The sequence below is a fragment of the Coffea arabica genome, chromosome 1c, assembly GCF_036785885.1.
Source record: "Coffea arabica cultivar ET-39 chromosome 1c, Coffea Arabica ET-39 HiFi, whole genome shotgun sequence".
NCBI lineage: Eukaryota > Viridiplantae > Streptophyta > Magnoliopsida > Gentianales > Rubiaceae > Coffea > Coffea arabica.
In genome coordinates this window covers 55,760,246-55,782,159 of record NC_092310.1, presented here as the reverse complement: position 1 = coordinate 55,782,159, position 21,914 = coordinate 55,760,246, and the positions used below count along the sequence as shown (strand labels likewise).

At 37.1% G+C, this 21,914-nt stretch overlaps 2 protein-coding genes across 4 annotated transcripts; one reads left to right on the top strand and one right to left on the bottom strand.

Annotated features, from left to right (window-relative positions):
* The first annotated feature begins 1,302 nt into the window (after nucleotides 1-1,302).
* LOC113731206 (E3 ubiquitin-protein ligase listerin-like) lies at nucleotides 1,303-16,520 on the top strand. The gene is made up of 16 exons (XM_027256337.2): nucleotides 1,303-1,498; nucleotides 1,587-1,698; nucleotides 2,055-2,117; nucleotides 2,234-2,311; nucleotides 2,907-2,998; nucleotides 3,952-4,054; nucleotides 4,539-4,691; nucleotides 5,674-6,332; nucleotides 6,490-6,970; nucleotides 7,508-7,965; nucleotides 9,162-9,894; nucleotides 11,650-12,361; nucleotides 12,928-13,970; nucleotides 14,176-14,628; nucleotides 15,210-15,440; nucleotides 15,784-16,520. Exons 1-16 carry the CDS (start codon nucleotides 1,443-1,445, stop codon nucleotides 16,009-16,011), a joined length of 5,655 nt encoding a protein of 1,884 aa, XP_027112138.2. The 5' UTR covers nucleotides 1,303-1,442; the 3' UTR covers nucleotides 16,012-16,520.
* A 1,028-nt stretch (nucleotides 16,521-17,548) lies between these two features.
* On the bottom strand, nucleotides 17,549-21,291 carry LOC113731211 (uncharacterized). Of its 3 annotated transcripts, none has more exons than XM_027256351.2 (7): nucleotides 20,845-21,290; nucleotides 20,569-20,732; nucleotides 20,042-20,253; nucleotides 19,563-19,817; nucleotides 19,346-19,432; nucleotides 18,658-18,833; nucleotides 17,549-18,061 (listed from the first exon to the last, which is right to left on the bottom strand). In XM_027256351.2, the coding sequence occupies exons 1-7, from the start codon at nucleotides 21,234-21,236 to the stop codon at nucleotides 17,950-17,952; spliced, it is 1,398 nt and encodes a 465-aa protein (XP_027112152.2). In that variant the 5' UTR covers nucleotides 21,237-21,290; the 3' UTR covers nucleotides 17,549-17,949. The 3 variants fall into 3 exon arrangements, 2 of the variants coding, with proteins under 2 accessions (XP_027112152.2, XP_071936144.1); XR_011840508.1 differs by having other exon boundaries at nucleotides 17,940-18,061; nucleotides 18,658-18,763; nucleotides 20,845-21,291; XM_072080043.1 differs by lacking the exon at nucleotides 19,346-19,432.
* Between the last annotated feature and the right edge of the window lie 623 nt (nucleotides 21,292-21,914).

The following is a 21,914-nucleotide window of genomic DNA, read 5'->3' as shown; positions in this document are numbered from 1 at the left end:
TTTGTGTTCCATATATATATATATATATATATATTCTATGATCATATTCACACATAATCAAACAGATTAAATAATTATAAAATTAATATGCTTCATTAAAACAAAGTACCTTGGTTAGATTTTTTTTTCTAAAATATGTATATTATTTGTGAGATTGTAAACGAAAGTTTTTTTCATATAAAGAAAATTAACTTTGCAAAGAGTTAGGCAATAATTCATGGCATGTAGCAAATTTCAATAAAGAATAAACAGGAAAAGAGAAAGAGAAATTGTACTCATTCTTCTTTTGAGTTTCAAACAAAAAATAGAAAATAAGTAGAAATTTTTATTTATACTTCTCCTTTTGGCTGAATTATTAAAACAATACTTGAGGTTCCAAAACCCATGCAAAATAAGAAAAAAAAAAGAGAAAGAAATTGGGTGGCCAAAAAGTGTGTGTGTGTGTGTGTTTTTTTTTGTGGGGAGTAACTTTTCTTTTTCTTCTTCTTTTTTTCCCTAATAATAAAGAACCAGAAGAAGAAAAGACAACGCATTGAAGAGAACCAAAGGCGGCGGTGACTGAAAGCCTCGCTAAGGGCAGCCACAATGCGGATGTAATGGGGAGCCATTACACCGCTCCATGACACGACTCCCCATTGGAGCCGTGTCATGGAGATTACACGCATGATGCGTGTAATCCATTGAACTTATGTAATTCATTTTGTTATTATTTGTATTTTATTTGATTTAACTTATGTAATATTATGTTATGGAGTGCAACTAATTACATTCCGAATTATTAATTAAGTATGGATTATTATGATATCTCCACATTTGAAGTATCAAATATTTGTTTAATTTCCTACATAATTATTTTTAAAAAAATAACAATATATTATTTTTGAAACATAGAAAAAGATATATTATTCAAACTTAAAAATTAATAATATCATTTTTAGAAAATAAAAAAATTCAAAATGTACAAAATTTAGCGAAAGTTAGTACTTTATTTTTTAAAAATAACAAAATTAGTTTTAAAAATTACTTTATTTATTTATGGAATATGAGTTATGCATTATTAAAATAAATATTTGATTAATTGTGGACCCATGCTATTACACCTTATGGAGTGTAATTCATTGTGAGTGAAAGTGTAATAAAAGAGGAGAAAGTGGAATGTTGACGTGGCATGTAGATTACACTCCACAAAGTGTAATAGCATTGTGGATGCTCTAAGCTAATTGCTAACTCTGGCAACCCTATAAATATCCGACAGCGCCAATTTCTTCATCATTCTGTCTTCCTGCTCGACACTCGGGAGCTAAGAAGTGAGAACTTAGAAGCCCTATTCTTGTAATCTACCGCATCAATCGTAAATATAATTGAGGAAAGAAGGACGCATTCTTAGAGAATACGAGGAGTAGGGTCGAAGAAGAAAGAAACAGAAATTTTGGGAATAGCGAATGGGAAGGCCAAAAGGAGACGGAGCAAGAAGCAAGTCTCGTCCCTCTAGCAGCAGGTTGTCTTCTTGGTTCTGTTATCTTCAGGGTTTGTCTCCTTATTTATTTTGCGATGAAATTGGCTGTAATTTCGATCCTATTTTGCAGTCTTGCTGCGTCGCTATTGCCCTCAGGTGCTGCAGCAGTAGGGTTCGGAGGCTATGTGGGTAGCTCACGCGTCGATTCTTCTTTCTCGGCTGAGGCTCCTACTGTTTCTTTGGTAGGAGACTGGTTGTCTATCGCTATTTTCAAGCTCCGATGTATTTGTAGATATGGGTATATGTATAATGTTAAAAAAAGGAATAAAAAAATCGTTTTTTGGTTCCCTCCTTTTAACAGGGAAGTACCTTGGTTAATGGTTGATGTTGAATGTGGCCTTAGAAAATGAGTCCCTTGAAAGTTCAGCATTAGCAGTTTTCAGGAACTTTTCACAAATTTTGATCGGCCATTTGCCAATTCTGTTAACCTAAAAATTTTTTATTCTGTGTCTCTACCTTCTTATTATTCTTTTCCTTGCCCCTTGTTTGATTGGGTTTGTGATGACTCTTAGTTTGGGGATGAAATTGACAAAAACAGGATATAGATGGCGAAGTGGCACAACACTTGAAGAGACTTTCCAGGAAGGACCCCACCACTAAGGTAATGCTTGCATTTGCATCATTCTGTCTCGGCATTCCAGTTCTATACATATTCTGCCTTGTTCACTTTCTCTTGTATGTCTTACGAGCTCATCGTCTCTCTTGCTGCTTCATCAGCTTAAAGCATTAACGTCATTGTCTCAACTTCTCAAAGAAAAATCTGCGAGTGAAGTTGCTCCTATAATTCCGCAATGGGTACGCTACTACGCTTAAATCTAGATGAATGTCAATACATCTTCATCAGGCTGGTTTTGATACGGTTATTACCGGTTTGTATCATGCTTATGGTTCCAGTTATTACTTGGGTTAAGATAGTTGACATGCATGAATGCATCCAACTAGGCTTTTCTCTTGTGTATTTGGTCTTAACTGGATTGACATATGTTTCTATTTTTTTTTAGACTACAGTGGGAATGAAGAACAACCTTTTTTAAGTGGAACTCTAAAGAGCTGCAATTCTAGTAAATATAGTCCTTGTTCAAGTGGTAAAGGAATTAACGTTACAAAACGTACTAATAACAGACACTGCAATTTTTAGTGCTGCAAATCCTTCTTGTTGCAGTTCAGCTGGGGACCACAAATACTCTGGTCTATAATAATAGAGATCATAGCTGAAGCATAAATTTTTTGGAAGTGGTGGGAGGAATCTTTTGATTTGTACAGATTCACTCCGATGTCAAAGTGTGCTGCTAATGCATGGGTTGCATATTGGGTGCAAATTTAAATTCCGTATTGTGGTAAAAATAGCATTTTTTGGGGCTTAAAGTCATTTTTTTTGCTCTCTGTCTAGGCATTTGAGTACAAGAAGCTGTTGTTGGATTACAACCGCGACGTTCGGCGAGCAACTCATGATACAATGGCTTATCTTGTTCGTGCAGTCGGGTTTGTGAACTTGTTTTATGTGGATGAAGACTGTTTCACAAATTGACATTATTTTTTGTGTACTAAAAACATGATTTCATTAAAGGTCATGATTTTTAACTGTCTGTAAATGGTCTATTTCTATGGCTTCATGCTTGAGATGAATGGTGCTTGTTGGCAAGGTGACATCTTCTATGTATAATGCGGAAGGAATAAAAGATTTGGTCTCTTTTGTGCAACTAATGTCAAGTTACAGGAAATTTTAACTTAAAAAGTTTTTGGATTTGAGAAAGACATTGCTAAACTATCATAGTTCTTGCTTCTCTCTCCTTTCAGAACTGAACCTCTATTATATCTGTTTATTGTATTCCTCTATCATTTAGTCTCATGAAGAGTACTTGAACAAAAGTTCATTAAAGATTCTAGCAGTTAATGTGTAGTTTCAAAAGGTTGACAAACCGCTATTCAAAAACAATTTCATGGTCGCACAATCTCAGAGCAGGAATGCCTTTTATGTAGAGCGTTGGAAGCAGTAGCGAGAAGAGAACTGCCCTCTTATGTAGGCCTGTAACTTACCTTTCTTGGTGGCTTGATGCTGAATTTTGTGTTACATGGCTTACCTCTGAAAGAGATGTTCAACAAAACCAAGGGGAAGTTAATTTGCATAACTGATGAGAAACTGCAAATGTAGTGCAGGCATTTAGTCCAGTCAAAAGGATCATATACTCTCAAACATGATAAATGTATTGCAGTCCCTTTACTCATTTTTCTTTGTGTTCACTAATATATGATTGCATGGTGAAGGCCTGTGGTTCTTACCTTTTGTGTGTTCAGAATTTATTATTCTTGATTTATTGCATTACAAACTTTAACCTTCAATAATATACTATGTGGTATAATACTAGGATGCCCATTTTGCATCAAGTCTTTGAATAATGTTTTTGCTAATTATTCTTCATTTATCCTTTTTGCAGAAGAGACTTAGCACCACATCTCAAATATTTCTTGGGACCCTGGTGGTTTTCTCAATTTGATTCTGTTTATGAAGTTTCTCTAGCTGCAAAAAGGTCATTTCAGGTTTGCATCTGTTTCTTGACGATGTGGACTCAGTGAATTCACGATGCTGTTTTGTGTGCATTGCAAGTGGCAATAGGATGATACCCTTGCTTCATCTCTTGCATTGCCTGTAACAGCTGTCTTTTAATTATCTAGTGCAAAATTATTCATTTTGTATTTTGTGCATGGTTTTTAGTTTGAATAGATGTTCTTGTTTGGAATCTTTTTAACTTTTATCTAATTCCATCTTACCTGCTTCGATCTCTGCATCATTTCAGGACTAAAAGCTTCTCTATTTGAGCATTTTTTTATATTTGAATTTGTTATACATTTTATAACCAACCCAGTGATGCAATGAAGCTTCAAAAGTATTTTTTTCCATACCAAGAAGATATCTTTTGTACAGTTCTATTTCCTGTCACTTCGTTTGTTTGAACTTTCCTTCCTGTTTATCAAAAATTAATCCAGAAAAACTTGACTTTGCTTAATTCTGATCTTGGAAAAGGCAGCGTTTCCAGCGCAGGAGAAAAGACTAGATGCCTTAATTTTGGGTACATCTGAAATTTTTATGTATATAGAAGAAAATCTGAAGCTTACACCCCAAAGTATGTCTGATAAAGTGACTGCCACCGATGAATTGGAAGAGATGCACAAGCAGGTACTGATTTATGTTCTCATTTCCACACTATGATTCAGTTGCATTACCTGGTCAACTATATGTCAATAACCTGCCTGCTCCATGAAGAAACTTCTGCATTTAGCTCACAGTTATGATTCTCACCTCTGTGCATATCAGAGCGAGAGTGAGAGAGTACAAAGACATGGTCTTTAATTGGGAATCCCTTTAGTTATTTTTGGAGTTCAAGTCTCCTGCTTAATATTATTTTTGTTAAACAAGGTCCAAGACTGAAACTTAGGAGTAGTAGTCAAAGATACTTGATGTGGTATTCGAGCGCTTCAGGCATTTGCTCTGCTCTACTTGATTGTCGAAGAGCAGAGATTCAGTGGTTGAACGGAGAAATTTCACCTTGAATTTGATGCAATTGAAATACCTTGCTTTGTGTATTAACAATCATGACTTCTTTGGTTCTGTGAAATTTTTCTTTTCATGTTTTATTATTTTTAAAATGAGATTGTGAATCTCTAATTCATCATTATAGTGATCTTCATCTTTTCAACAGATGCTTAAGTTCCTGTCTTATGATTAACATGCATCTTCATTTAACTTTACTTTGGACCTCCTTTGTGATCTGGTTGTTGTCTTGTTATTTCACCAGAACTCAATAACACTGTTCAACTCAAACACTACTAGCTTGGATGTCTTGGTTTTTGCGTTTGTAATTACCAATTTTCAATCTATTGCTAGGCCAAAGAGTCGGACTTGAGTTATGGGGCATAAGCATTAAATAGTACAACAGATGATGTTATATTGTATCTTATTTTGTCCCTGTTTTGAATTGTAGGCTTGGGTGTTTTTCATCACATTTGTTTCTCTCTCTCATTTGTATTTTAGTGACATTACATTGTAATTTTATATAAAAGGAATACTGAGCATTACTGTGATTCCGGGTCGTATATTCTGTAGTATTATTTTCCTTGTTCCTAATGGTGTGCATTTAATTATTGTTACTGGAGAACAGGTGATCTCATCTTCTTTACTTGCTTTGTCGGCTCTTCTTGATGTTTTGGTATGCCTACAATCTGAAAGACCTGGTTTTGAAAACATAAAAGCTGAACCAAAGAATGCTTCAAAAGCTAGAGCTACTGCTATAGCTTATGCCGAAAAGTTGTTCTCTGCAAATAAGTATTTTATAGACTTTCTGAAGTCTAAAAACCCTGGTGTACGGTCAGCTACATATTCCGCAATGAGAAGCTTCATCAAGAACATTCCTCATGCAATTAATGAAGAAAATGTAAAAACTCTTGCTGTGGCAATACTTGGTGCTTTCCAGGAAAAAGATCCCACATGTCATTCTCCAATGTGGGAGACAGTGTTGCTATTTTCCAAAAAGTTTCCAGAAAGCTGGACATTGTTGAATGTTCAAAATGTCATTCTCAATTGCTTCTGGCATTTTCTTAAAAATGGGTGCTTTGGCTCCCAACAAGTGTCATATCCCACTTTAATTCTGTTTTTAGATGCAGTACCTCCGAAGGCAATAGTTGGAGAGAATTTCTTTTTTGATTTCTTTAAGAACCTGTGGGAGGGAAGAAGCTTGTCTCATTCCTTAACTGCAGATCAACAAGCATTCTTTCTGGCATTGAAAGAGTGTTTTCTTTGGGCCTTAAGAAATGCTTCAAGGTGGGAGTTCAGCAATCTTTAGTTTACATTCAAATATGATGCTTCATGTTCATGTGGCGTTGTTCTTTGCTTTGGGCAATTTCCTCTTTTCTGTTTCATTTGTCATTCTTCAACTTTTTTTTTTCTTTTTTGTGGTTATAATCTTTTTTTCTGCCAGGTATTGTGATACATTAGATGCTATTCAGCATCTGCAGTATGCTCTTACTGACGAGGTCCTGTTGAAGCTTATTTGGTGTGAGTACTCACAGTTTGTTAGCCCAAAAGACAAGAGCGCAATGGTTCCTGGGGCTTCCCCTGTTTCATCAGAGGATACAATTCAGACTTCCAATATGGAAAGAACAGAAAACCTGAAGATGAAGTATCCAGTTGGTTACAAGCAAGATCTTGGGAAATGCATTGTTGAGATTCTTTCTGGTGTGTATTCTCTGGAAAACAATCTGCTTTCAGTGTTCTGTTCTGTCTTTCAGAATCACTGCATCGAAATATTTCAGCAAATTGAGAGTTCTGGAAATGTTGAAGTAGTCATTAGATTTGTATTATTACTGGATCAGCATGTGGTGAAGAAAGGTGAAACATGGCCTTTGGATTATTTGGTGGGGCCAACACTGGCAAAATCTTTCCCATTGATTAAGGAGCTTGTAAGTTGGTCTTGGAAACTTTTGGTATCCTGTTATTAAGTCAGTTGCGACTCTTTTTTTTTTTTGATAAGTAGGAAAGAATGCATTTGCCAGTGAATTTTGGAAGGCTGCCCACTTTGAAATATTATCTTGGTTGGTCTGTTTCAACCTCTTAAATGTGGTGTTGATTTTGCGAAGCTTCTAATGCGATCTCGTAATTATTGTGGTCAGTTCATGCCATATTATTGCTGCTACTTAGGATAGAACTTCACTACATTGTGTTGAAATTTTTTTGTTAACTACCTTAAATCACGAGAATCAAAGATATTGTAGGTAAACAGTTTGGCTTTTTAATATTAGTTGTAATAAGAATAGATGGTTTTCATTTGATTGTTTCTACTGAATACTGCATTTTCAGCCATCTGTAAAACCTTCATGCTGGGGATATATGAGATAGTATTTGAACTTCTAATTGTGGCATTTCAATTTGCCTTTTATCGTATGTTTAATGTTGTTTGAATATTTAATCATTCTTATGCCTGATTTTGCCGACTCCAGGACCCACCAGATGCTTTGAGATTTATGGCTGCTGTAGCCTATGTATTTGGACCTCACAAGATAATTCAAGAGCTTATGGGCATTGAATTGGGAAAAGAGCAGTTTTTACAAGCTTTCAATGAAATATTTATTCCTTGGTGCTTGAAAGATTGGAGTGTGTCTACCAGCGCCAAATTGGATTTTTTGCTTGCATTAATTGACAGTGAATATTTTTCAGAGCAGTGGAATAGTATTGTTACATATGCCATAAATCCAAAGGATAGCACTTTGAGGACTTCGGATTCCAAAATACCTGTCCTGGCAGTGCTCATGGAGAAGGCAAGGGAGAGACTTAGAAAGGCGAATACTCTACAAGGTTCCCAACCAGAGGACTGGCAACACGAGTTTCTAGACATTGCTGCACTATCTGTTGTTAATGCCAACCCTCCCTTTGGAACTTCTGATGCCCGATTTCTACGGTATGCAGATTATGTCTGTGTATTGTTCTCTCCACAGGACTAAATGTTTCATAATAGTTGGGGGTTTGATATTGTTTTGGGTAACTTGAGCATGTCTTTTATTGTTTTCATGCACTTCTAATCAATTAACCGGCCACCCTTTTTTTACTGGGTTTTTGGTACGAAGAACCATGCACATTGAAAAAAAAAAACTGTTGTACAGCATTTTTTTTCTTTGTAAAGTATGCGAAAGACATTGATATTATACAGCAATAATGTCGTGTTCTAAAGGGAAAGAAAAGTTTCTATGACTGAAGCTGGTTAACTAATGGATGAGGCTTTCTCCATTCCTATGACTCTTTCTTGGTAACCCCATAGTTTATGTTATTGTCATGATGCCAAATTCCCCATTTTTATAGGGGATTGAATTTCTAAATTCTCCTATTTCAGGAGTATTATTTGTGGGAGATATGAATTTATTTGCTGGTAATGTAGTGTCATAGCTGTGATTCAGAAGACATCCCCCCCCCCCCCCCCCCAAAAACAAAAAAAAATTTCTGAGTCTATATATATAGAATATATGAATTTATTAACAAATCAAAACCTTTTTCATCCAAAAAAGGGACGAAAGAAATTCCATAGGTAGGGTCACCACTTTTATATTTTAGCGGTCGGAAGGTACTGCTTCGTTGACAGATCTGCTTCCTCATTTTGCTTCTAACTTTTCTTGCTTGCCTGAAGGCTTAGTGTCCTTTTTGCTAGGTCCAAAGATCTGATCCAACAAAAATCCCATCCTGCATATGGAGCATTTCCCCCCACCCAACCAAAAAAAAAAAAAAAAAACTAAAACAAGGAACAATAAAAATAGAAAAAAGAGAGAACAAAAGCCCTGTCGCATGCCTGTGGCTTCATATTTGTCATGGTTCTTTTCAAATATATATGCCTCATTTGTTGTTTCTACGCGTAAATTTTACTTTTTGATCTTTTCTTTTTTTTTTGCGAGTAAAAAAATTTTTTTTTTTTGCTGTTTTGCTTGGACATCTTTTTGCAGATCTTGTGTCTTTTCTAGAAGTATTATAAAGTAATATCTTTCCCTCTGTCTAGATGCCTGGTTTGTTCAAAAAGTTTTTTTTTTAATTTCCATATATATGGACATATTTGCATATTTCTCGTTGCATCATCTGTATATTCAGTGTCCTCTTCAACTTGATGTGCAGTGCTCTTATTGGTGGGGAAACCAAAGAAGAAAGTTCCTTCATCTCCAGAAATACATTAAGTCTGATATTCAAGGAAGTACTTAGAAAGCTGCTGACTTTCGTTGCAGATTCAACTTTTGCATGGGTCAATTGTGTGTGCTCTCTGATTCCTTGTGCAGGAAAATTGTCAGAAGTTAGATGGAGATCTTCTAACCATGTTCTTGAGGAAGCTAATTTTGCTCTTGAAGTACTAACTGGTAGTTTCTTCTGCTTGAAGAAGTTAGATTGTGAAATTGAGATGATTGCTGGTATACTGGGTGCTATTTTTGTCATTGATTGGGAGTATAATAGCATAAGAACTGTTATCAGCAGTGAGCTTGATGTTGAATGCATGGAGCAAGTGAAGATGAGGATGCCTTTCTGTGAATCTGTGCATGCTTTTCGCAGTAATATAAGCTGTCTGTTTTTAAAGAGCTTCTGCCTTGAGATCCGCAAGAACTTGAGGAGCATTTTGGTTCATATGGGAAGGTGGGCTGTACTTAAGGAAGATAAGTTAGACATTGACAAAATAACCTCTCTATCCTGCCTATGGTTGCATGAAGTCATGGAATGTCTATGCTTAGACCAATTTGAGGAACAAATGTTGTTAGATGAGTTTTTGGGCAGAAGTGATTTCTGGCCATTGTGGATAATGCCAAATGCCAATTCTCAAGAAAGATCAGCTGTATTGAACACTGATTGCACTACTATCGATGTAAGTGAAATTTGCTAAGTTTTTTTCCATAAACTACATATATCATGTGATTTTGTATTTTGTGTTCATAGGTAATGTCTTAGCCTATTAATAACAAGCTCTCATGACCATGGTGATCTGGATCTTCTGACATTGAGCTTCAACTAGTTAAACATTCATGACCCTTGCTGTTAACTTCAGTCATCCCTTTTCTCTGTTGCATCCGTTCTTGTCAAAATATAAAGGGTTAAATACAAAAAACCCTCCTGTGGTTAACCAAATGTTCACCTTAACTCCTTATTGTTTAAAAAGCTACATTAAACCCCCTTGTGCTTTAGACTATAGTGAAATGTTAAATTTTGTGTTACATATAACAGTGTTAAAGGTTAAATTGACAAATTCATATTACAAAAGTTAAGACTCTTCTTCTTCTCTTTCTTTCCATACCCCCCCCTTCCAATTCTTTTTTCGTTTTCTTTTTTATTTGCTCTCACTCCTCACATATGAACCTCCTCTGCTAACCTAGACCAACCATTTTCACAACCAGCAGACTTGGACCCAATGGGAAGGGGTGGCTGGATTGTTTAAAGAAACCATGAGAAGGTGGGGTGGCTGAATCAGCAAATTTTCTCTTTTTTTTCCCAATACTTCCCTGGTAGTTTGAGATGGGAAGCACTCTAAAAAAAAAAATTCTCCGGTCAAGTTGTTGGGCTCCAAAGTCCAACATGCTTAAAATCCACATGCACAATTGTCTCCAATCGAAAAGAAATATCTTGGGCATGATTATAGCTTCGATTGCATCACAATTGAGGAGCAATTACTGTCTTGTTAAATTGAGTTTTTATTACCAAGCTTGGACAAGGCTTGCTTGGTGCTGCAATGGCAAAACATCTTATGATGGCTTCTTGTAATTGCTCAAACAGCATTGATCATTTCTGGTCATTGACTAGTTTTTTCATTGCGCTTTTTGAGTCACTGACCAGTTTTATGAAGTTTTCACTTTTCTTAGTAATAATCTTATGGTGTTATGAAATTTTTGTACAATATATTATGACCCTTTGCGAGATTTCAGCCTTTACTTAATTAGCCGAATAGCGGCTTGGCACTCTGGTTTTCCACAAAGTTGCGGTATATTTTTCATGTAATTATGTAACCGTTGGTGGTGGCTGCCAGCATCAATTATTCTGGCACACAGCGTAGTGCAAGAGACATCTCTGGATCTTGGTTGAAGAAGAAGATTGGAGAGGACGAGTAAGGTTTTTTTGGTGATATTCTATTGCTACCTAAAGTCAATCTGGAATCATAGTGTGACCCCAGATTTTCTTTAGAATCTCATTTAACCTTAGCTTAGAGAGCAACTTGATAATTTCATCATTGTTTTCATTAAAAATTTTGACTATTTTCATTTGTCTGTTAAATTGGATGGAAAAACTAACGGTTTCAATTTTCTTAAAACCATAAGGGGTAAATTGTAGGTTTCAAACCATAGGGAGTTAAGGTGAACATTCGCTCAACTATAGGCGGGTTTTCTGTATTTAACCCAATTGTAAATGGTGGAATTCATGTCTGGTCTCTGTTGTCTAAGTTCTGAAGCCTTTGATAGAGGTGAATCCACCAACTTGTATATTGCCACCTTCAAATCTTGTAGTACAAATTGGTGTGCTAGTTTCTATGCTTTACTTAGGCAGTTGCGGAGTTATTGCTGACCTGTCTGTGGGTTACACTGAACAAATGATGACTGCAAGTTTTGAAAGCTTACTTACGGAATGTTTGCAGGAATCTGGAAACCAGAAGTTTGTTATTTTGATTGACAAACTTATATCCAGAATTGGATTTCATAGAGTTATTGCTGGTGCTGTTGCTCACGATTCTCCAACTGTGTCTGAGGAGCCTACTGTAAATCTGACAACCTCAGAGGTTTCTTATTCTCGTGCCTGGCTGGCTGCGGAAATATTATGCACCTGGAAATGGCCTGGTGGTAGTGCTTTTAGCTCATTTTTGCCTCTCCTAAGTGCTTATGTAATCAGTCAAGATTATTCTCCTGCTCATGGCCTTTTAGATTCTATTGTTTCCATTTTGCTTGATGGTGCTCTTATGCATGGAGAAAGTGGTGAACTGACTCCTGGAAATGTATGGCCTGGGTTGTATCATGAGGCTGAGAGTATCAGTGAGCCCTTTCTAAGAGCGCTCATAGCATTACTCTCTACTCTTTTTCAAAAAAATATATGGGGAAAGGTCAAAGCTGTGTCATATTTTAGGATGCTTCGAGAGAAGCTCTTTATTGGTGAAACAGTGAACTTAAATTGTTTGAATGTTCTTCCTGCATGTATGGAAGTTTTTATAGCACCGCTGAGCATTGCTTCTGATGCATCCCACAAAAGCGACCAGCCTGATGATTTCATGGAATGTGAGCTACATGTTACTGTTGTGGACTGGCTCAGGAAAACTGCATGCTTCCCTCCTCTAAATACATGGCAAAGTGGAAAAGGTATTGACACTCTGAAAACTTTATGATGCTAAAACTTTGTAATGATATACTCCCTCCACTTCAGTGTCCTAGTTTCTTGGAACATAAAGTTCAGAATGAGTTGAAAGTATAAATTAGATACATGACTAAGTCAGGAACATGTGAAGCTCCCTCTTGTTAAATGAAAGCTAAGCAAAAAATTAATAGGTGGGGAGGATGCTGGACTTCTACCTATTTTTGTTTACTTAAGTACTTAATTGGAACAAATAAAGTAGTGTTTAAAGTTCCAATTTAGTGAAAGTGCATTATCTTCTGTAATTAAGCCATTGATTTTTGGGAACAGCGACTTGTCAATAGCAATTTGTCACATTGATGAACTTTCTGATTTTCACCTGTTGGGTAGAGCATGAAGTGGCAAGTCCTCCTTTTGTCCAAATTAGCAGCGCATGAATAGCCATAGTTCTTACCAACTAAAGAAAGAAAAGCCAAAAATATGGGTGTTTAATAGTTTCTTGTATTTAATTTTTCCAGTTTCTGTTTCAAATGACACCCTGATTTTATTGCAAGTACCTGATTATGTCGTGCAGATATGGAAGGTTGGTTTCAGCTAGTTTTATCCTGTTATCCTGTAAGTGCAGCAAAAGGAGTGAATTGTATAAAGAAACAAAGGAGTATTGACTCTCTGGAGAGAGGTGTTCTTTTTGAATTATTTCGGAAGCAAAGACAAAATTTTGGTGCAGCAACTTTGATTAACAAACTGCCCATGGTCCAAGTTTTATTGTCAAAGCTTCTACTGGTTTCAGTTGCTTATTGTTGGGAGGATTTCAATCATGATGATTGGGAGTTTGTCTTGTATCGCTTAAGATGGTGGATCGAATCCACAGTTGTAATGATGGAAGAAGTTGCTGAAAGTGTGAATGACGCTATTACAAGCAGTTCAACTTGTAGTGATTTGGAAGCTACTTTAAACAAGCTTATGCTTACAGCTTCAAATGTAGACCATTCTGCTATAAATATCGCAAGAAATGCTCTTGCTGCATTTTCTTTGTTTTGTGGCCATCTTGGGAATGAAAACAATGAACTGGAAGATAATTTAAACCCATTGAGGAATGACAGATGGGAGATCATGAAAGATCGAATTTATGAGTGTATTCTTCGTCTGTTTTTTTCTACTGGTGTTGCTGAGGCGATAGAAGGCTCTTTCTGCGGTGAATCTTCATCTTTTATAGCAGCATCTAGGCTAGAGGATTCGCAGTTCTGGGAGCTAGTTGCTTCATCTGTTGCTGAGTCATCATCACACGCAAGAGACAAAGCCGCAAAATCAGTTGATATGTGGGGACTAAGTAAAGGGCCCCTTGATTCTTTATATGCTATCCTCTTTTCTTCAAAACCCCTTCCTCATCTGCAGTTTGCTGCCTATACTCTTCTCTCTAGTGAACCTATATCACGTGTGGCTTTTATAAGTGAAGAATTTAAAACATCATTTGATGAAGATACTTCCAGTAATCAGGGTTCTGTCCTTCCCGATTTGGCTTCAGAACAGAATTTCCGTTTGAGGGACGAAATCAGTTTCATGTTTGAAAGATTCCCCCGTGAAGTCCTTGATATGGATTTATTGGCCTGTAAACAGGTACGTAGTCTTTTAATGTACGACAAAATATTAAAAGCTGCTTTTGCATGTATAAATTTGGTACTTTGGACCTTGGATCCACCTCCACTATACTCAAGGCATCCTTACCTAGCCTAAATGGAAAAGAAAATATATGATGCATACAGCAAATGACTTGTAGGAAAGTTAATTTGGCATCATTTACAGATTTTATGTTATTTCACAGGTAAATCTATTTGTTATTTGGTCTTTGTTGCTATCACATCTAGCGTCTTTGCCGTCGTCAACATCTGCAAGGGAGAAAATGGTTCAGTACATGCAAGATACTGCTGATTCAACAATACTGGATTGCATTTTCCAACATATTCCATTGGAATCCTTGGCTGGGTCCAGCTTGAAAAGGAAAGAACTTCCACCTGCTGTGTCAAGGGCAGCAACAGCTGCTGCACATGCCATCACTACTGGTTCAGTATTGCTTTCTGTAGAAAATCTTTGGCCTCTTGAAGCAGAGAAAATGACTTCATTGGCTGGTGCAATATATGGTCTAATGCTCTGCATGCTTCCAGCTTATGTTCGAGAATGGTTTAACAGTATACGTGATCGCTCTAGGTCATCTATGATTGAATCCTTCACAATAAGATGGTGCAGCCCTCTGCTGATAAAAAATGAGCTAAATCAGGTGTGTCGCAAATCACTCCAATCTTTTGAAACTACTGCTCTGACCATTTCAAAATGCTATTCCTATTTCAAAGTTACATGAATACTGGACAGAGTAGAGATGTTGAGGCCTGTCCTAGGTAATTTTAATCGCTGAGGAATGTGTAAGCATTGAGAAAGGCTTACAAACTTAAAATTAGAGCTGTCTTTTCATGGGCAGTGGGCAATGAAGTGGAAACTGACTGTATACTACTGTCATAAGCCCTTGGAAACTAGTGGTCCATTTAAATTCAAGAGGGAGTATGTTTGTGGGTAAGGAAGAATAAGCTTATTATGGAAGTTTACGTGATCGTCATTCCTTCTGCTTTTGTAATGGCTGAGCAAATCCAACAGTATCCAACTACCTGATTGGCTGACCTTTTTTTTAAATAATAATAATTTGGTTCTTTTAATGAAGCAAATTTTCCCTGATCTACTACTACTAGATGATGTTTGGGGTTTCTGCCTATGCTTGATAACATTTTTTTCAGTATCTAATCCAGCCTATATGTCCATCTCGTTGACTATGGAATTAATTAAGGAATATAAACCTTGAATCTGCAGATCAAGAAAGCTGATTTTGCTGATGAGAATTTCTCAGTTAGTGTGAGTAAATCCGCCAATGAGGTCGTGGCTACCTACACAAAGGATGAAACAGGCATGGATCTAGTCATTCGACTTCCTGCATCTTATCCGCTTCGATCTGTGGATGTAGATTGTACTAGGAGCCTTGGCATTAGTGACGTGAAGCAGAGAAAGTGGTTAATGTCAATGATGTTATTTGTTCGCAATCAGGTATCTCCTATAAGATTCAATTCATCTAATTTTCCTGTGAAATTGCTTATGGGCTATAAAATGGTTTATAAGAAGTGAGAGTTGTTCAATTAATCACTAGTCCTGTATTCAACGCGGGAGGTATGTGATGTTTGTTTGAAGAATTCAGTTTTTCTTTCAGTAGCTGAAAGTACGAAGTAATAGTTTTTCACTTGCCATTCATCTGAGATTATGTGATTCACCTAATGTTGCTTGAGCAATACTGTATTTGTTGACCACTTATTATAATCAGCCATTACTTGAACGATTGATTTTCGTCAGCTTGCAACTATGGACCTGATAATCTATTTTTCCTGTGATGCAGAATGGTGCCTTAGCCGAATCAATACGAATATGGAAAAGCAACTTTGACAAGGAATTTGAAGGTGTGGAGGAGTGTCCCATCTGTTACAGTGTCATCCATACTTCTAACCATAGCCTTCCACGCCTAGCATGCAAAACCTGCAAGCATAAGTTCCACTCAGCCTGCCTCTACAAGTGGTTTTCGACTTCTCACAAGTCTACTTGCCCATTATGCCAGTCTCCTTTCTGATCTCGTTGAGTTCAAGCACAAGACTGGTTACCATGGAGCCTGCCTTGGAAGGGATTTGCAACTTCTCAAAGAAGCTTTTTTGTCCAGTTTCTTTGATCTTTGATGCATAAGGAATTGGTTTTTGATCTTGCACCCGTAGACTAGTTTATTTGTAACCGAAAAAAAAAAAAAGAATGGGCTTGAGGCAGGATTAGTAGACCTTGAAGAAAACCAAGCTGTGAGCTTCATGAGTGGGTAAATACTTTCATTACCACGAATGGTTTTCCTCACCTTGTCAGTGAAGTTCAGCGGAGAAAGAACACTGATATATATTTTGAGATCCCTGAGTGGAGAATATTGATATAGATTTTGAGAACCCTGTCTGGCTTTGTTGGAGACTCAGTATACCTGGAGATGTAGAAGCTTAGATATAGCTTTGTAGAGCAGAATGTTCTGGAATGATAGTTTCTGGCAATCCTAGAACTGGAAGCGAGGCACATCTGGTTTAAAGTGACAATACTGTAGCAAAATTTGTCTCAATCAGTTTTATGTACAATAGAGATGGATGAACAGCCCAAAGTTGTAGGAAGAACGTTCTGTGGAGGCTTTTTCTTTTTTTTTTTTTTTTTCAAAGGTCTTGAATTTGGGATCTTTCACTATACTCTCTTTTTCTGTACCATCCAATCCATCCTTTCCCTCCATCCTTCCCTTTACGCATCGTGGAGTTTACAATGAGTATCTCTCAATGGTTCTCCGATCTATTTGGTCTTCTGCAATAGAATGCACTTGATGCGTTTTGCTTCTTGATATTCTTGCTTCCCAATTTTTCTTTCTAGCCAATATTCTCTATATATATTTTTTATTCTTTTTTTGAAAATCGAAATTTAAGAAGTAAAGGTGGAGAAGGAGAGAATTGAATATGGGACCCTTAATTTGTGGAGCCTCAACTTTGTTCTAGCCAATATTCTGCTTGTTATAAGTAGAAAAAAATGCATTATCGCATTCTTCTTGCTTGTCATTTTTCTTCCCCAGTGACTTCATATCCTTGCTTTCAGCCGATACGAAGAAAGTCTACGAGTGATAGTCGTTCATTCTTTTTTTCTTGTGGCAAATATGAATGCCACTAAAATATCGCTTGGAACAGCCACCAATTTTATCTCGTGTTCCATCTAAAGACCAATAAAATTATGCCATTTTGTACCATTGTTAAAGCAAGGATCAATTTTTTAGTTGAATTTAGTCAAGAAAATCATTTGATTGATAGAAACTTCTTCCCTTTTCGGATTGCTTCAAGAAAAGAGTAACAAACTTCAGGAGAAAAATAAAACATGAAACGTAAAATCTAGGATCAATTATTATACCCCTTTCCATTCTCAGCCACTCTGGGCGGCGTAAGAATAAAAAATCCACAGCATCACCATGGGCACGTCCTTTACTACCAATAGTAGCCTGAGTTCATCGAACAAAAAGTTTCTCATATTCCATGCTGAATTGAGGAGTTTCTCATTTTCCAGGTCATAAACAACAATCACTACGGAAAAGGCAACAGTGAACAGTCTTGCAATCGAAACAATTTAAATGAAAATTAAACAAAAAGTAGTTCTCCAACAGCGACATGTCACATATGTATATTTTATGACAAGGACTGGAGCACAAAGTAAATAGGGATAAGACGGATATCCTTGAAAGGATGTTAAAAAGTTATGGGCAGGCAGCACTGTTCTCAAATTGTAACAAGAAGGAAGATCCGAAATCTATTTCCAACTGATCAAAGATAAGGGAAAGCTAAAAAACATTCCCCCAGTCGAACCAATAAAAACAGAGAAGCACCAACTTTGTCAAAATTGTATGATGAAAACATCAGCGAAGCAGCCATTGAACAGAATCACCAAAATCAAAAGCGTGAAAGAGTTGGACTCTGCTGAACCACAAGAAGTTAGCACAAAATGTTTTCTGTGGTCATCTCATGAAAGGCATTAACTGTCTTATCTCTGATCCATTGCCATTGGCAAGATAGTATATCTTCTTCCAGTTGTCCTCCGAAAAAGCATCTCGATTTACAAGTTGTTGCCTGGTAATTAATTAAGCAGAAAAAATGAGTCACCAAGTCATGATAGCAAACCTTGCAGACTAACAGCATTTTACATTTCTAAGTACTCTCAAGTAATGCATATCCAATCATGCACCATGCTCGATTTAGTACTCTTGAATATTAGGTTCAAGCAAAGTAATAGCTAACATCTTCACAAGAGTGAAACATCAATCAGTTGTACACAACATAAATATACAGGCCATCATCTTTAATTTGAAAACCATATCCATGAGACTCCAGGTTTGCACAATTTAACTCTTAATCCCAATTACACAAATTGCCTCCATAGAAGGAAACTCAAATTGTTGATTCCCAAATATATATATATATATATATATATATATATATATATATATATATATATATGACAATTCTTTCTGAATTAAGTAGCTTCAGTTGGAGAGGGATATCTTCACCAAACTTGCCAAAGTAAACTCGTGCTACACCTTACACCTCACAAACCAAGATAAAAGCAGATACACCTTTTTGGTAACTTGATAATTGAAAACTTAAGTTAATCTGACATATGTACCTAACTTAACAATTGATCCTAGCAAAAGAGATGGCATATGTACCTAACATAATAATGACAAACAGTAGCAGCTTCATCCAAGTTGTAGCGAGGGAAGTTGATCCTAGCATTTGGTGGAACCTCTGGTAAGTCCTTGCGTAATTTTCCTACTGCAGTTGAATGAGAGAAAGCACCAACCATCATCAGATCCTTGTGCATCATGGACCTAAATGCATTCACCTACAGTTGGTAGATAACAAGGTACCTTAAAATCAAGCAAGTATAGCAACACCTAGGTTCAATCAATCAAATAGTTTGGCAAGCACAGAAGAAAAAAAGAATACAGACAGAGAGAAACAATGTACCATACAATAATGCTACCCATAAGAGAGCAAAAGAGATGTGAAAAAAAAACTTATTTTCTTCAAATGTGACCACCAAAAAAAGGGGTAGAGATTAGTTAGGCTCGCTCGCTCTCTCTCTCTCATGTGAACAAAATTAGACTAGTATTCTGACTACTTGAAATTTCCATCCTATTCCTAATTCATCATAACATTATCAACATCATGCACCAACTCGTGGACCGTGTATAAACAGAGTCTGTAACACTAGCTGTGCAGATAAAACTTGTTGGACCAAAACCATAATCTGGTGATATTCATAAATGGACTCAAGAAGCAATAACAAAAAATGGGGAAAAGTCACTTTTTCATTAGCGTTTACATTGTTGAAGAATCATGTTTGTAACTTACAGTTGTGAGCTCTCTAGCATGAATTGGACGGCAAGAACGAACAGTAACTGGTTCCTCATACTCACTAAATGTGAACCAACTGTTATACTACCAATGAAGAAACCAATAAAAAGAGTCAAAGTCATATGCTTACAAAACTAGCTTATCATTCAACATTGAGAAACAAATAGATAGGTGAAAATAAAGAAATATGTGATTGGCAACAAAATTAGCTCACCTGATCAATTGCAAAAAGTACAGGATATTTTTCTACAAGCAATAACTCTTCCCTTAAACGAACTAGTGCTCCAACAGAAGCATGTGTGTGTTTGATCCCATACTGAACTAGGTCATATAGTGTGGATCCTTCAGGCACTGGCATTGTGTCAGCACCCTTTGCCCATCCAACACCAGCACCCTCCCCCAATGGGATAGGCTCGGTTAGTTTGCAGTGCAGTTCTTGTAAAGGTGTTTGGTTAAACTTCATAAAATCCTAATAAAGAAGAACAAAAAAGTCAAGAGAGGGCAAAAGAACATATCAAACTTCAATTATAAGCAAATCAGAACTGTGAAAACATAATGCCTTAAACACAACATTAAAGCCTGTCATTTCTCAATAAGGCATTACAAGTGAGATGCTATTTAGGGAGGAGAAAAGGCAGGTCAAATTATTTAACTTGCATATTAGAAAAGTGGAAAAGAGATTAGAACTCCTACCTGAAGAACATTTGCTGCCTGCACAGGGGTGTCCCATAAACCTGTTCGAGGATTTCTATAAAAGAATCCTCCATGAGTCCATTCTCGTCCTTTGGGAACATAGAGAACCAACCATCCTTCATCACGAGCCCAATGAACAAGCATTGCAAGTGCTATACTCTTCCCACAACTTCGATGCCCATCCAATACAATTTTCCTCCTAGTTTGTGGGACTGCAAAATACCAAGACCGAAATAAATAACAAGTAGTTACAATTTGTTTTAGGAACTCACTCCCCAGCTTTCCAAGACGAACAAACATGACAAACAAGCTAGAGAACTCCTCAGAATAACATACTAATACGTTACATGAGTTAAACAACAATCACGGAAGCCCTTCCAATGTAGAAAGAGAAAAGCAATTCTCAGCTTGCTCTGAAGCTTTTCCACGTACTACATTACTCCTATAAAAATACGAACTTCTTTCTGAATAGAAGACACGTCTCAAAACAACAAAAATAAAAAAAAGAAAGTTGAAAAATCTCTCACCTTTAGCAGTGGGGTACATGGGAGGATCAACAACCCTTCTGAAATTATCTCGCAGGTCCAGAAAACTCTGCCGAATCAGCAACGCGTGTCGCATTGTTTCCTCGAACTCCTTCTCCATGCCCGGCGGGAATCCCTCCGGCAACACTCTTTCTAGCTCCTCCTTGCTGAACAAATAAAAGATAAGAACAAATAGTAGCAACAACGACACCATTTGAAAACATTTATAGCAGTGTTAATGAGTAGCATCTAAGAATTTCTCAGAAGGATTCACCTCACCTGAATTCCATATAATGGCACGCATCTTTACGGGTGAGCTCCGAAAGCGACGGAGTGGATGTGAACAACGGACGGCCATTGGGGCCGACGTCGAGGGCTTTGTTGCCAGCGTTCTGGGCCAGGCGGCGGCGGTGTTCTTCTTCTATTTCGGCGACCAATTCTTCGGTGGGAGTAACTAGGACATCCTCCGGCCTGACTTTTTCATCGGGGCCATCTTTTTTACCACCAGCTTTTTTCTTTGCTTGGGCTGCACCTGCATTTGATTTCGAATTTTTTGAGGCGAAGCTTCTAGAAGCTGTGAACTGAGCTGGGCTGGCAGTTGGGAGTAGTATCTTTGCGAGGTTGGACTGCGGTTGGGAAGCGGCGACCGATCGGAGAAGTGATCGGAGCATTTCTACCAGCGCTTCTTTTTTTTCTTTTTTTTTTTTTTGGGAAGAGTTTGAATCACTAGTTAGGGGTTTTGGGGAGGTTGGAGCAATTGGGGATTTGGAAATGATTTTGGGGGTAATTTTGTCATAGAAATTGTTGGGCTACACTATGGCCCATTAGAGATTGTTCATGATGGATCTTGGGTATTTGCATGAGGAGAGTCCGTGTTTTAGTTATCTCTGAAACCCCGGCCGTACAAGTAAACACGGACCAAGGCCCATTGGATAGATCTACACCAGAGGGTCCATCCTCCCGTAATGCATGGACACCAGAAGGTCCACCCTCCCGCAATGCATAAATATTTCTCAACCACGGAGAGAATATCAATGCAGTGGAGCAATTTTCTTGTTTTTTGCAACGATTAAAGGAAAATATTATTTACACTCCATTTTTTTTTTGTTATTTGAACTTCCATCATCATTTATTATATTATATATCCTAATAAATAAAAATTATATGATTAAAATAATAGTGAATGTGTGATTGACAAAAGTGGGAGTATAGATAACATTTCCCCCATTAAATTAAAAACGATTTTGCTTAGAGAATCTTGTTCGCCTTTTGTGCCGTGTGAATAGTTGATTCAAGTAGCAGTAATTTTGTTTGGTTTCTAGGACGGTGGTAACCATTTGCTGATGACT